This window comes from Desmodus rotundus, chromosome 3, assembly GCF_022682495.2.
Source record: "Desmodus rotundus isolate HL8 chromosome 3, HLdesRot8A.1, whole genome shotgun sequence".
Taxonomy (NCBI): domain Eukaryota; kingdom Metazoa; phylum Chordata; class Mammalia; order Chiroptera; family Phyllostomidae; genus Desmodus; species Desmodus rotundus.
The window spans coordinates 174,676,976-174,690,231 of NC_071389.1; the positions used below are offsets into that span (position 1 = coordinate 174,676,976).

The following is a 13,256-nucleotide window of genomic DNA, read 5'->3' on the forward strand; positions in this document are numbered from 1 at the left end:
GGGAGACAGACAGACACACACACACACACACACACATATCAGTGTGAGAGATAAACATTGATAGGTTGCCTCCCATACACGCCCTGACTGGAAATCAAACCTGCAGCCTTTTGGTGTACGGGAAGATGCTCCAACCAACTGAGCAAACTGGCCAGGGCTAGCTACAGTTTTAATTAGACCTCAACTGCTTACAGAGGAGTGAATGACAATCCCTTCAAGGTGGTGGCAATAGTGAGGAGGTACCTGAACCTACTTTGGCTGATCACTTACATCACAGGGTGCTTTTGAATCAAAAACTTCCATTGGTAAAGTGTATGCCTTCTAAACATTATATGAGGCTATCTGCAAGTCCACTGTTAATCATGGAAATAATAACATGTAAGAAGGAAAACTCATATATAAGTAAATATATGGAGATTTTAATTAAAATGCCTCATATCATGTGTGAAATTTAATGGAAATCTTGCTGAGAAATAGTTCAAAATCTGATCTCCCCACACCCAGCCCCAGTGGGACAATTTCTTCTCTCTCTGAATCCTTCCCTTTCCTACCACATTTCTATTGTTGTTGGAAGATTCCAGCTAAATTGGAGGCTTACTTGCTTTCCCCCTTCCATATGTATTATAATGGAAAAATGCAAATTTATGGGCATCACATGCTGTTTAAATGTAGGGATGAAGCATTCAATTGGTCCACTTTTATGTTTTGAAACTCTCTCAACTATGGTAAAAAAAAAAAAATTAACCCACTAAAGTAATACAAATAAATACTTATTTAACAAGTGAAATGTTACTACTCAAAGCTAGATTCAGCTTAACTACTACATTTACAACATGCTAATTAAAAGTAGTTGTTAATATGTGGTATGTATAGACCTGATGATGGGTTTTTTTTCACATTCTTCAGAGAACAGTATGCTAATGAAGCAGCAGAGCCATTTCTGAAAATAGCGGCACTATTGTTTTCACAATATCCCTTCCCTAAAGTAAATCCTCTTCCCTTCCGTTTTTACACCGGCATTTTTTAGTACCTTATTTTAGGAAAAAATGTTGAGTAAAATAAAGAATGTCGTTGAAGCACACTCAGAATGAAAAGAACTGAAAACTTCTGGTCAAACTAGCGGTGTGACTTGCTGAGAAGGAAATTTGATAGGAGTCAGCCAGGTCCCAGATTGAATCCTGGTTCTAATCCTAGCTTCTTGTGTTACCACTCAGGCCGATGACTTGTTCGAGGCTGTCATCCCGCTCTGTGAGGTAGAGCTGGTAACTACCTCAAAATGCTGTTTTCAGGTTGGAATGAGGGGAGGTTTATAAAATATTATATGAAATGGGAGCTCATTGAATGTTGTTTTCTTTCCCCCTTTTTATTTTCTGCCTGTGACTATATCTGATACAAGAAACAAATAGTTCATTATGTGGCACTAGATCATTTTTAAGTTTCAAAATAACACACAAATGGCACCTACTCTCTTTAGCTCAATTTCTCCATTTATAAAATGAGAATGAAAAATAGTACTTCAGGACTTAATGTGAACATTGACAAGTGGATAGAAAACATTTATCACAATAACTTGGTACAGGGTAAATGGTCAATAAAGAGCAGTTGCTTTGTCCAAAATTGGCATATTTTCTCAAATCAGTACGGTATTAATGACGTTTTGAGCAGATTAGTAGTCATTTCTGTGTGTAACATCCGAGCAGTGTGTGTGTGTGCCGCTGCTGTCATCGCAGCAACCAGAGTCGGAGGGAGACACGGAAACAGTGGTGGTGGCGCCCCTGCTGCTCTTCTGTGTCAGGCCTTCGCGTGACGTCTGTCGTGATATTGACCATGTGATCAGTGCCCGAGTATTTCACGTTAGTGGGTTATTGAATTTTAGTAACAAGGGTTTTTCTTCAGCTACTTGTTAAACTAACATTCTGATTTGAACATTTTTATTATCATTACTGTTATAACAGATGAATGTTTTTATTAGTTGTCCCAGTTTATTCATACACAAAAACTCTTTATTTCTAAGTACTAGACCAAAGGACAGAGAGAAATAGATGGTGACATTTCTACTGACAGTACTGGCAAGAGGTATTGAAAAGTATTCATTCTAGAACACCCTGCAGGAGACAATATGTAATGATTCAGACCATTTAAAGCAGATTCTTTGTCTTTTTATGTTTTAAACACAGTCATTGGTACACAATGTCACAATGTATTGCTTAAAAAATGAATCTCAGTGGTCTTTTAGTTAAAGCCTTAAATAATGATAATAATCACCCCATCTTGATTTTAACTTACACTGAGAGACATGAATTAAATTAAATTGAAATTGAAGTATGCATACTTCAAGATACTTTGTTAAATCTAAACAGACAAACAAGTCAACAAAACCTTAAAACAAATAGAGTCTGTGATATTTTCTCAGAGTACAAGTTATTTTCAAGGACAGCTCAACATACAAAGAGCCACTAGTTGTGTGTTAGCCAGATTGCGTTGGTGGCGTTCTGACAATTGAGTCATGACGACACATTCAACAGTTTGAAAACTGATACCAGATAGAAACAAGAGGAAAGAAAAGGGAGTCTAAATGCTTTCCATCTATCTATCTGGATCGTAGGGCCTTCTAACACAGATTTAACTTGCTGATATAGCTTATTATAGCCGCATTTCTTCTTACAGTGATTTTTATACATTCTGCTTACTTTCCTTTTAAAATTTGGGTTTAACATTTCTGGTATGCTTCACTTAGATCTTAAACTTTTTATTTTTATCTTTGTAATTGCCAAAAAATATTCTGTACAAGTTAAGGGAAAAATTATAGTAACTATGACTTATAAAAGGTGTTTTTATAAGGAAACTGATGCTCTATTTCAAATCTTTTGGAAGCTATTGTGACAGTTTTAATATACACTTTCAGCAGAATTCAATAGATAATTTAGTAGATTTATCTGAACTTGTGAGTCCTTAAACTTCATGTGATAAAGAAAAACTTTGTCTCCTTGGCTTTTAAGTTGTTTTAACGGTTAATAAAAATTAAACAACCTAATTTTTCAGTAAGAGTTGATGGCTCTAAATTGTATGGTCCATATATGTATAAATTGGATGTGTTTTAAAAGCATAAAGAAAAACAAATAAATATCTGTAATTATTTCTTTCTCTGCCAAGTGTGTACTATAATTGCTATATTTAAATATTTGAGACTTCCAGCCAAGATGGATGCATAGGTAGATATACTTTGCCTCCTCACACAACCAAAAGAAGGACAACAACATATTTAAAAGCAAAAAATAACCAGAACTGTCAGAAAATCGAACTGTATGGAAGTCCAACAACCAAGGAGTTAAAGAAGAAACATTCATCCAGACTGGTAGGAGGGGTGGAGACAAACAGCTGGGCAGACAGACAGGCAGCTTGCCATGTGGAGACCTGGCAAGGCGGCAGCTAGAGGATGGAGCAGGCAAGGCAGCGGCTGGCAGAGCAGGCGATCCCACATTTGCATGTGTAAAAACCAGGAGGAACAACTGGGGAGTGAGACAGGCTGCGCAACCCAGGGTTCCAGTGCCCGGAAATAAAGCCTCAAAACCTCTGGCTGAAAAATTCTGTGGGGGTTGTAGCAGCAGGATAAACTCCCAACCTCAGGATAGTTCATTGGAGAGACCCACAGGGTCCTGGAACGTACACAAACCCTCCCACCCAGGAATGAGCACCAGAAGGGCCCAATTTGCTTGTGGGTAGTGGGGAAAGTGACTGAAAGCTGGCTGAGAGCCAAGCAAGTGGTATTGGTCCCTCTCGGAACCCTCCCCCATATACAGTGCCACAATGCAGCAATGTGGGTTGCCCCACACTGGCCAATACCTAAGGCTATGCCCCTTACTACGTAACAGGCCCACCGAAACAAAAAAAATATGGTCGAAATGAAAGTACAGATCAAAGCTCCAAAAATAGAAGTAAGCAATGAAGAGATAACCAATCTATCAGATACAGAGTTCAAAACACTGGTAATCAGGATGTTCACAGAAATGGTTGAGTATGATCACAAAATAGAGGAAAAAGTGAAGGCTATGAAAAGTGAAATAAAGGAAAATGCACAGGGAACCAACAGTGACAGAAGGAAACTGGGACTCAAATCACTGATTTGGACCAGGAAGAAATAAACATTCAACCAGAAGAAGCAAGAATGCAAAAAAATGAGGAGAGGCTTAGGAACCTCCAGGACACCTTAAACATTCCAACATCTGAATCATAGGGGTGCCAGAAGGAGAAGAAGAAGAGCAAGAAATTGAAAACTTATTTGAACAAATAATGAAGGAGAACTTCCCCAATCTGGCAAAGGAAATAGACTTCCAGGAAGTCCAGGAAACTCAGAGAGTCCCAAATAAGTGGGACCCAAGGAAGCACACACCAAGGCATATCAGAATTACATTACCCAAGGTTAAAGATAAGGAGAGAATCTTAGGAATAATCGTGCCTCGGATAAACCTCATTGGCTACAATACTGCCACTGCTCAAAGCTTAGGCGAGAATCTTAAAAGCAGCAAGAGAAGAGATAGCTACCTACAAAGGAGTGCCCATAAGACTATCAGCTGATTACTGAAAAGCAACCTTGCAGGCAAGAAGGGGCTGGAAAGAAGTATTTGAAGTCATGAAAGGCAAAGACCTACATCCAAGATTAGTCCATCCAGCAAAGCTATCATTTAGAATGGAAGGGCAGATCAAGTGCTTCCCAGATAAGGTCAGGTTAAAGGAGTTTATCGTCACCAAGCCATTATTATATGAAATGTCAAAGGGACTTATCTAAGAAAAATAAGATGGTCAAAAATATGAACAGTAAAATGACAAGAAACTCACAACTATCAACAACCGAACCTAAAACAAAAAAAAAGCAAACAACTAGGACAGGAACAGAATCACAGAAATGGAGATCACAAGGAGGGTTATCAGCGGGAAGGGGAGTGGGAAGAAGGGGGAAAAGGTACAGGGAATAAGAAGCATAAATGGTTGGTACAAAGTAAACGGGGAGGTTAAGAATAGTATAGGAAATATAGAAGCCAAAGAACCTTATGGACGACCCATGGACATGAACAAGGTATGGGAATGCTGGTGGGAGGTGGGGTACAGGGTGGAGGGGAATAAAGGGGAGAAAAATGGGACAACTGTAATAGCATAATCAATAAAATACGTGAAAAAATAAATATTTGAAAACCTCTATATTGGTACATGAACATTGTGACAAGGGGAACTCTGATTGCCAAATGACAAAAGTTTCTATATTTAAAATTCATTTTAGGAGATCAACATTTTCTATTCCCTTTTCTAATGCTCTCTTATTCTGACAGATCACTATTTAAAAAACACAACACAAACCATGCATTTATTTGGCTGTCATGAAGAATTAAACATGAAAAAGATGAGACACTGTGGCTATCACTTGTTATTAAAACCAGCCGCTATGCTAAGGAGATCAAAATCAGTACAAACCCTAAGGGTTTAAATCGGAATGAACCAGCTTGGTTTGAAAAATAACTTTTTTTTTAAACTTTGGGAGAGAGTTGCACATATATTTCTTATTTGATCTTTCACTAGCCCTGTGAGCTATGAAGACCAGGAATTATAATTATCTCCATTTTACTGATGAGAAAACTGAGACAGAGATTTAATTGACTTACGTCGGCTAGTCTATGCCAGAAATAGAGTTAGAATTCCAGCCTTTCAACTGTGAATGCCTGTGTCTTAACCATTAGCTCTAGATTCATAATGTTATTCTAGTCCTCTGTGCTGATTAGACTTCTAGAATGTGATAGTGAGGTGCTCTGTCTGGATTCTGTGCCTTATGAGATCCACTTATAAGTAATTTAGGAGTTTTGTAAACTGCTGTTAAACCGGTAATATCTTGGAATGGGCCATGGCGGGAAAACTGCTACCATGACAACTAGTGAGCACTATAAATCAGGGTTTCATTCCCTGCCCCCCGAGAAATGCTTTATCTGTATGCCATTGTATCGCAGTGTAAATGGAAGAAGGGAAGCAAACAACAATAAAAACAGGATAGTTTAATTTAATACAAATGTAATACAGCTTTTTTACAGATGTAATGTAATTTTATAAATACAGTACTTATCTAGGGTAGAGGTCAATGTTTCTTTGTGCCTAATTTAGAAATCTGCTTCTAAGCTGTAAATTAGAAAAGCTTGAGTGTTCATAGATCCTAACATTTTTTAGATCTATGTCAAGTTCCAGCACTTGCAAAAATTATGGCAGTTGGTGTGGCTTTTCCCTTTTCGGAACTTCTAGAAGGTTTCAAATAGAGCTACTTACATTGAGACTTATTTACTGTGTGTTTCATATGGATTAATTTGTCTCTTTAAGAATACAGTAGACTCTTTGAAGAGTGAGACATGGACTTTCCTTTCTTTTTTTCTTTTTTTGAATACATTTTTAATGAACACCTATTATATCCATGCTGCTATTCTTTTTTATTATCCTCACCCGAAGATGTTTCTATTGATTTTAGGGAGAGAGAAAGGGGAAGGAAGGGAGGGAGAGTGAGAGAGACAGAGACAGAGATATTGATTGGTTACTTCAAATCCACAACCCAGTTCATGTGCCCTGACCGGGAATCGAACCCATAACCTTTCTGTGTATGGGATGACGCTCCAACCAGCTCAGCCACCCCAGTCAGGGCACTGCTGCTCTTCTTATTGCCTGAGACACACCAACTATCACACAAAAGTCTATGCCCTTATGGAACTTACAGTCTAATGAAGAGTCAGGAATTAATTCAAAGGAAAAATATAACTGTGGTAGGTGCTTTGAGAAATTGTTCATAGTGCTGAGAGTGTCTGATAGTGGGTTTTTATTTGTTCATGGAGGTTAGTGAAAGCTTCCCTGAGAGCACAGTGATTGAACACATCTGAAGAATGAGAATTAATTTGAAGTTACTAGGTTTTGACTATCATTTCTTAATATAGACTTTTTTTATGCCTTCCCAATCTGAATTAAGTCCCCTAATTATATACCCTCTATATCATTCTGGATTTCCTGTTTTAAAGGTAACGACAATTTTTAATTTTACATTTATTCACTGTGTCTGTTTTTTCCACTAGGCTCTTGGCCCAAAGCTGGGACTATGTCTGTTTTCTTTACCTTGCTAAAACCTGACACATAATAGTCACTTTGCCAGTGTCTTATAAGGAAGCTGGGATATGTCCTCCCTACCTCTGATTTATCGAGAAGACATAGTAATATACAGGGTGGGACAAAAGTAGGTTTACAGTTGTTTGTAGGGAAAATAATACAGTAATTAATAAATAATAATAAAAGAGTAAACTTTGTGTTTTGTATACTTAAAACTATAAACCTACTTTTTCCCCCACCCTATATATGAAAATCAGAAAAATAAGACAGTACACAAAATATTTCATTTCATGCCATAGGACCTAGGGAACACCAAGTATCCTGGAGTGAACTGAAATAAATCAGTATAGCAGTGTGGTCTAGGAGGATAAAAGTAGAGGCCATTGGATTTAGCAATAAGGAAGTTTGACTTATCTTGTTTGAAGGAAATTTGTTCAGTTTGTGAAACAGATTAAAGATCATTTCTGAAGTTAAATATCTGGTGGTAATTTTTAAAGTTGTTTTTTATGAAAGGTAAAAAGAATGGTTAAATGAACACATCTTGTAAATAAGATGTATCCAAGTGTGTATGTATAAGATACTGTCCAAAGTGCTTTGGAGGAAGGAAGGGGAGAGGGAGGAAGAAAAGAAAATTAGATGCAGGAAAAAAGACTGGAAGGAAATTGACAGGATGGTTAAATGATTGCCTTTAAATGATAGGACTTAGGATGATATTTTTTCCCCCTTGGTACTTTTATGTATTTTATATTTTTAAATATTTTTCAAGTTTTTAAATTGAATTAATTTATGTTAGTTTAAAATGAAACAATAAACAGTACAGTTTCATGAAACTGACAATTGATTATGAGTGTAAGCCTATATACTTAGAGGATTCAGAACTAAATTTTAGATTTTTTTAACTTGCCTAAATTTTCTAACAACTTTAGTATATTAATGTTAAATGTCAATTTGATCTTTGTTTTTATATATCCATTTGCACTTTGTGTGCCTGAGCTCTGTGAGGGTGGGGATATTTGTCTTCGTGTTTCTTGCACCGTCCTGGCAGCGACAGGTGTTTGTTGAATGAGTAACTGTGAAACCGAGGTGTCTTGACCCTTTTATTGCCTTCAATCTTTGTACCTTTCATTTTTTAGAGCATATGATTGAAAGCCACGATGAATGGTCATATTTCTAATCATCCCAGTGGTTTTGGAATGTATGCATCTCAAATGAAGTAAGTAGGAAGGGTTATATTTAATTTGTTGGGGTTTTTTTTAATTTGGTTATTTTGTTTTATATTTTTAATGAAAATATAGTTTTAGTTCTTTATATAGTTCATTCCTCATTAATATATAATATCTTTATAATGCTAATATATCATAACATAAGTTTGTTTCTGGTAAGACAAAGATGGTTAAGTAGTATCAACTCCAGTGATAGTGATTTTATTGAAGATGTTTTGTTCTGGTATTTGAAGTTTTATTGCTTTCTTATAGTCGAGTATATACTCTGCTTCAAAGCTTTCAGTTTTCTCTGGAGCATTCTATTAATGTTCTTCATAAAATTGTGACATTTGAGGAGAGTTCAGTGTCGTCTAGTCCATTCTATAAAGATAGTAACCATTGTGTAAAACACGGAAAGGCCAGGCGCACAAACAAAACCAGCCGTGCGGCTCCAGGTAGAACTTGAAATCACCAGCCTGACTGGAGTGGCCACTGCCTTACACGTTGCGGTTAATATTGTTATTTTATATTGGCCTTTGTGGTATGTAATTTGCTCTTCATTTTTCAAAACTAGGTTACTCACATTGTAAAGAGTTATGCTTCCCTTTTTCTTTTTACAAAGATGATTGCAAATCTCTTCGGTGTTGCTCAGTAAGAAACACCCCACGTGGGGCAGGGAGGGGTATGTCAGGTGCTGTCTTTCCTTGTCATCAGTTATTCGAGCCAGAAAGTTTGATTTTTTCCTTTTTCTTACAACTATCCATTTAATTAGGAATTTATAACAATTTCTTCTATTGAAGAACCCTTGTTTCTATCCCTTTCTTCTATTCCTTCTATTCTAGCCTACTGATGGCCATTGTCTCCTACCTGAATTTTTACAGCATCTTTCTATCTGGTCACCTTGCCATTAGTTTCTGGGATGTCTTCTTTAAAAAACATTCTGGATCATGTCACTTCGTTGTATAAACATATTTGCTATACCTAGAGAATAAAATTTAAATGATTAAGCCCTCTATTTGCCTTCTGCACTTCTCGAATCATTCATCTGACTGGGCACATCACATTCCCTGCATTTTCCCTCAAACGCCATGCTTGTTCTCGGGCCCGGGCCAGGTGCTGTTTCCTCACTTAATTCTCCACTTGTCTGAAGAACTGCTTTCCTTTCTTTTAGACTCTGCTTAAATGTCAACTTGGCTGTAAATTCTTGGGCATCCTGATAAAAAGTTAGCCCTTCTTTGATCCTACATGTTATAGCTATTAGTTTTATCCAGATACCACATTCTGTTGTAACTGTTTTAATGGATTTATTAAGAGCACCTTGTTCCCCTAACCCCCATACCGCATATTCTTCTGGTTTAGGGCTTAAATGTTTACTGAAAAAGTGAAAACTAATTAAAAATTTAGATAATATGTTTACTTCATATAATGTATTAGGAACAGGAGGCTAGAAATAAGGTAAAGCTGATCAGATTTAATGATAAAGTGTTATTTTGGTTAACTGCATTTAAATATTTGCGAAAACAGTGAATATTCCATTATAGCTTGAGTCACAGAGAGCATTGTACAACTGGATCACTGCTCTGAACTTGATTTAGTGTGGCCCACTCTTCTGAGATACTTTCAACCTTGGTGAATCTTCTTAGCTACAGTTCTGACTTGGCATGTGAGAGGAGGCTGTGATTCGCCCCGGCCTGAGGCCTCATTTGGGCAGCGTGGTTTATATTCTATTTCCTGACCCCCCACCAGAACACGAGCTGCTACGAGCAGTTCTAGTGTGGCAATTCTAGTTAGCATCAATTCAATATGTTTGTTCAAAGCACATGATGATTGTGGTATATTGGAATTTCTATTTGCAGTTTTGAATTATTTTTAACTTACCCTGGACTTTAACCCAGCACAATGACTGTTTTTATTACAGTGGCTACGGATCATCATCCACCTTTTCCCAGATGGACAGAGAACAAAGTTCAAAAACAAGTGCAAAGGCCCTTTATGGTATGTTTATTTTTTTTGATACAAGTATAATTCTATTTCTGACCACTTTTTATGTTTATAAATAAAATTTTCAGATTCATAGTTTGAGCCCATGCTTTCTTTTGTATTCTTTGGAATGAAGTAGTGATAAATAAGAATATTTTTAAAAGAGTTTTTTAAAAAACTACCAAAGCTATGGCCTCTGCTTGCGGGCATTTTAGAACTACAGAAGAAATGCATTTCAGTGCTTTCTAAGGGGTCTTTTGCGTGGCCCCAGTGCTGTAGGTGGCTTTCCCCACCTGCTTACTTATGATCGGCTTGTTGATCCTCGTGACTGACCCAGTTGAGTGTGGGATGTCAGTTGATGGAACTTCTTCCTTCTGGTTCTTGAACTTTGGGGTAGCGGTACAGTGTGCCCAGTAGCATTGATGTGATTTCACGTAAATGCACTGCGCTGCAACACATCAGGCCTCTCCCCGACTCCTCTGTCACCTCCATGGTTCTCTAGCTGGTCTCACATTATAAATAATGTGTTTTAACCTTTGATTATAACAGTTATTACTAAAAAGAAGCTGGGCACCACATATGTTTAGGAAGGCGTTTGCTTTTATGGGACTTTTATGGCTTTTTAATATTGTACAGCAATAAAGAATCACAATATGATTGTGGTTAAGAGCAAAGACTCTGGAACCACACTTTCTGGGTTCCAATTCATTTCTACCATTTATTCGCTGAGTGATCTTGAGCAAGTTATTTTGCTTGTCTCTCTCTCATTTTTGCTTATCTGTCTAATGGAGCTACCTCGTTTTGTTCATAGGAGAATTAAATGAGCTGCTACATGTAAAATGCTTAGAATGGTGCCTGACTAGTAGGAAACCTTTTGTATTTGCTATTATTATTATTATATTATCATTATCATTATTATCTGAGAACCAGCAGCATTTTCTAAATTTGGATTTTTTTTTAAAGTCATCTAGATCTATAATGCCTTGGCTATGGTAAGAGTGAAAAATTCTAAGGTTTTTAAAAAATCTTTTTCTGCCCATATGTTCAGTGACTATACTTGAGGACTCAAATTATACATTGAGAAAATTGATTTTATGCCATACATGGATACATTTTCTTCTGGCCTTGTCAGTCTGGTGTGTATTGCTGTCGGTTTTGTTGAGTACTGTGTTGTGACATTCTTACTACGGTCTAGTAGTTGTGAATTGTCGATCTAGAGAATATATTCAACAAGTAACTTATTTTGTGGTTAATTGTGCTTAAAACAGGGCCAGTGACATATGATCCCTGACTTTAAGGCACTTGTAGTCTAGAGAATGACTTTAAGAAACTGGGATTTCTTTTTAAAGGTAAAAATAAAGTCATTAATATCTTCAGTCTCGTATCTAGAGAAATATTTAGGTGAGTCTGTGTGCTCGGCCTTGACCATCATAGCATCCACTTCCATGTCCTTTCATTCATTTCAAAGATGAATAAGAGATGGTCACTGCTTGTACGCCATTTTGGTGAGGAGGTAGACTAGCAAATAAATTGTCCTAATGAAGAGCTAAATAAGTTTGGATGGTAGTGTGTGTAAGGGGCACTGGGGAGGAGGAGGTAGTCAGGTAGAAGAGTTGAGCCTTGCCGTGAACTCTGAAAGTTAAGTAGTGTTCTCCGGGCATTGGAGGGTGGAGGGGGGCTGGTGCGGGGAGGGCCAGGCCCGAGGGTGCTGTAAAAAGCAGTGTATGCTCTTTTAAAACTTGACTATAAATTCTATAACAGTGGGCTATCTTTGCCATGTTTAGTTCAGGATTCACTAAGCTTTAGCACAGTGGCTAATGAGTAATTTATGCTCAGTAAATACTTGTGGAATGAATATAATGAATTCGTGAACTACAAATAGTTTGGTGTTACCTGGAGGGTACAGGGTGGCGAGTTAGGAAATAAGATTGGAAAAATAAACATGGTCCCTATTAGGAAGAATCCTACTAATGAATTGGAATGATTAGCCATTGACGTGTTTTAATCAGAGGCGTAATAGGTCACGCTCATCTTGGGTCTCTTTAGTGATGGTATTAAGGGCAGTTTGGTGCATATGGATAGGAATAGGTGAACCAGACATCTGTGTAAGAGCCCTAAGACTTTTCGTAAGCAGAAAGAGTATTAATCTTCTCACAAATAACTCAAGCCCAAAGGTTTATTTTCAGGGAGCTAAGAAAGGAATAACGGATAAAAAAAAGTAGGACTTGTCTGCAACTTCTAATGTCATTAGCAGCAACTTCATAAAATCATAGATTCAAGGATTGAAAATCTTGAGCTTTTAGGCAGTAAAGTTTTATTTTCCCATTTTTATATATAAAGCAGCTGAGGCCCTTTATTAAGGTGAGGTGATTTCTCAGTCTCATAACTTTAAAAATCTTGGTTGTAAGAAATGACAGTTAATTTTATGTCACATGATAAAAATGAACAGTGTATAGGTAAAACAGAGGATATAAAGAGAGGCAAAAATCAAGAAGCATTTCCAAGGAAGAAAGAGGACTCAGCAATGTGTTGGGCTTACAGGTAAGAGGGTTTTAAGTTCCTGGAAGTTGCAGATAATGTTTCCTTCCCTTTGTACGTAATACCTGCCTCTCCCTCCCAACACGCTGTACAGATGCACACGCATGCCTTTCTGCTCACAGACTCTCAGTCAGTGCCTGTGGAACGAATGGATAGAAAGAGGATGGCAATAGTGAAATGTATGCATGTTTTGAGTAAACCTTTGCAATAGACCAGGTCTAGCTGAAGTTTTAACTGTGTTTAGTTAACATCGGGAGTGTTTTAGCTTTCTAGCCTTCATAGTTTGAACTTTCTTTTTGTAACTAGAAAGCTTGTGAAGGAGAGATTTGTAATGTAGTTTATTTTGTCATATTGTATACATTTTCTTTAAAATTTCTCCTTTCATAGTTATTAAACTAGTTGGATAGATCTTTC

General features: G+C 37.2%; 1 protein-coding gene and 1 pseudogene across 9 annotated transcripts in view; one reads left to right on the plus strand and one right to left on the minus strand.

Annotated features, from left to right (window-relative positions):
• EPS8 (EGFR pathway substrate 8, signaling adaptor) overlaps positions 1-13,256 on the plus strand; it is a 164,183-nt gene that overhangs the window by 88,158 nt on the left and 62,769 nt on the right. For 7 of the 9 annotated variants that reach the window (XM_024575550.3, XM_045184060.2, XM_045184059.3 and 4 more), the window contains exons 2-3: positions 8,256-8,335; positions 10,243-10,319. In XM_024575550.3, coding sequence (XP_024431318.2) covers positions 8,277-8,335; positions 10,243-10,319 — 136 coding nt within the window. In that variant the 5' untranslated portion in view covers positions 8,256-8,276. Of the gene's footprint in view, positions 1-8,252; positions 8,336-10,242; positions 10,320-13,256 lie in introns of those variants that run through there. The other 2 variants (XM_053921769.1, XM_053921770.2) reach the window with 2 other exon arrangements.
• Positions 4,441-4,501, minus strand: LOC112318697 (U4 spliceosomal RNA; annotated as a pseudogene).